Here is a 1,447-nt window from a genome sequence, read left to right on the forward strand (position 1 = left end):
ATTACTGTATGACAGACCCTGCTTCAAACACATTCCATGCACTAAAAAATTGCATCTCTGAGCAGCTCCATGGAGCTGGTAGTAACAACTTACATTTACTGGGTGATTGCCATGTGCCAGATATTGAGCTAAACATGTTGTAAATACTAAATCACTTAATCCTCATAACAATCCCATGAAGTAGGTACTGCTATTATCCTGGCTTTACATCTGAAGCACAGAGGGTTAAGTAACTTGCCCCATGTCATCCAGCAAGAACGAAATTTGAACCCAGAGCTTAGCTACTGATGCCACTTGAGAGAAGGAGTCAGACTTGAGTCTTTGAAGGTGGTTAACCAGGCATTTGTCAGAGCTAAGAGGGAGAAGTAGGACAACCTTTTCAAGGCAGAGGGCATTGTGTGCACACAGGTATAGAAGCGGGCACTCCACCCTCATTCTTTCCAGGAAGCAAATGTGGCCCAAGTGCAAGGCACACGTTGCTGAAGTTAATGGAGGGAGTATAAGGATGTACTCTCCGTTGCCTTAGGACACCTGCAGAGGATTAAGAGGGCTGTTTCTCTCTGTGGAGTGGTTGGGTCACTGCACAGGAACCTATAGTTGTTAGTCTTTTAAACTCTTATTGGTTTAACCAGCCACGGAACTCTGAGGCAAGGGGTTGGGGGTGGGAAGGGAAACAGAGAAAAGGCAAGTGAAAGAGAAGGGGAGGTGCAGTTTCAGAACCCGGCCCGCCTTGCTCCTGCTGCCTAGCCTCCCACCAGCCTCATCTTCGCCCAGCCGACCCCTCCTGGAGCCCTATGGCCAACTGTGAGTTCAGGCCGGTGTCTGGGGACAAACCCTGCTGCCGGCTCTCTAGGAAAGCCCAGCTCTGTCTTGGCGTCGGTCTCCTGGTCCTGACCCTCGTCGTGGTGGTCGCGGTGGTCGTCCCGAGGTGGCACCAGGAGTCCCAGCGCTCGCAGTGGGGAGGGCGGGGCACCACCCACCGCTTTCCCGAGATCGTCCAGGAGCGATGTGTCAATTACACTCAAACCCTCCATCCTGAGATGAGGTGGGTCGGCGACTAAGGCGCACCGGTGGGCACCGCGGGGACAGCAGGGCCCCGCGCGCGGGGGAGCCTCCAGGATCGCCTGGAACCAGGCATCTACCGCGGCGGGTCAGCCGAGAGACCTCCGAGGGGTGCCAAGTCGGGAGTCCAGGGCGTGGGGCTCCGCGGGCCGCTTGCAGGAGCAGCTGGCCTTGGCGCCCAGCGTGCCCGCGGAGGGGGCGCTGCTCGGTGGCTCTGCTGCGTAGCCAGTGAACACTTGGCACCGATGCCGGCCTTCTGGGCGAGGTGCCCAGAGCCCAGCCCCTCTCCTGGCCGCAGCCCACTCTCGGAGCGCTGAGCCCCGCTTCACCGCTTTGGGGACACAAATAATTCGCAGGCGCAGGGGGTCGCTGGCATTTTCTTTCT

General features: G+C 57.1%; 1 protein-coding gene across 1 annotated transcript in view; it reads left to right on the forward strand.

Moving 5' to 3' along the window:
• The first annotated feature begins 437 nt into the window (after positions 1-437).
• Positions 438-1,447, forward strand: part of CD38 (CD38 molecule) — an 83,322-nt gene continuing 82,312 nt past the window's right edge. Inside the window, exon 1 of the mRNA XM_017498731.2 lies at positions 438-1,045. Coding sequence (XP_017354220.1) covers positions 795-1,045 — 251 coding nt within the window. The 5' untranslated portion in view covers positions 438-794. The remainder of the gene's footprint in view (positions 1,046-1,447) is intronic.

This window comes from Cebus imitator, unplaced genomic scaffold (genome assembly GCF_001604975.1).
Source record: "Cebus imitator isolate Cc_AM_T3 unplaced genomic scaffold, Cebus_imitator-1.0 Scaffold249, whole genome shotgun sequence".
NCBI classification, from domain to species: Eukaryota; Metazoa; Chordata; class Mammalia; order Primates; family Cebidae; genus Cebus; species Cebus imitator.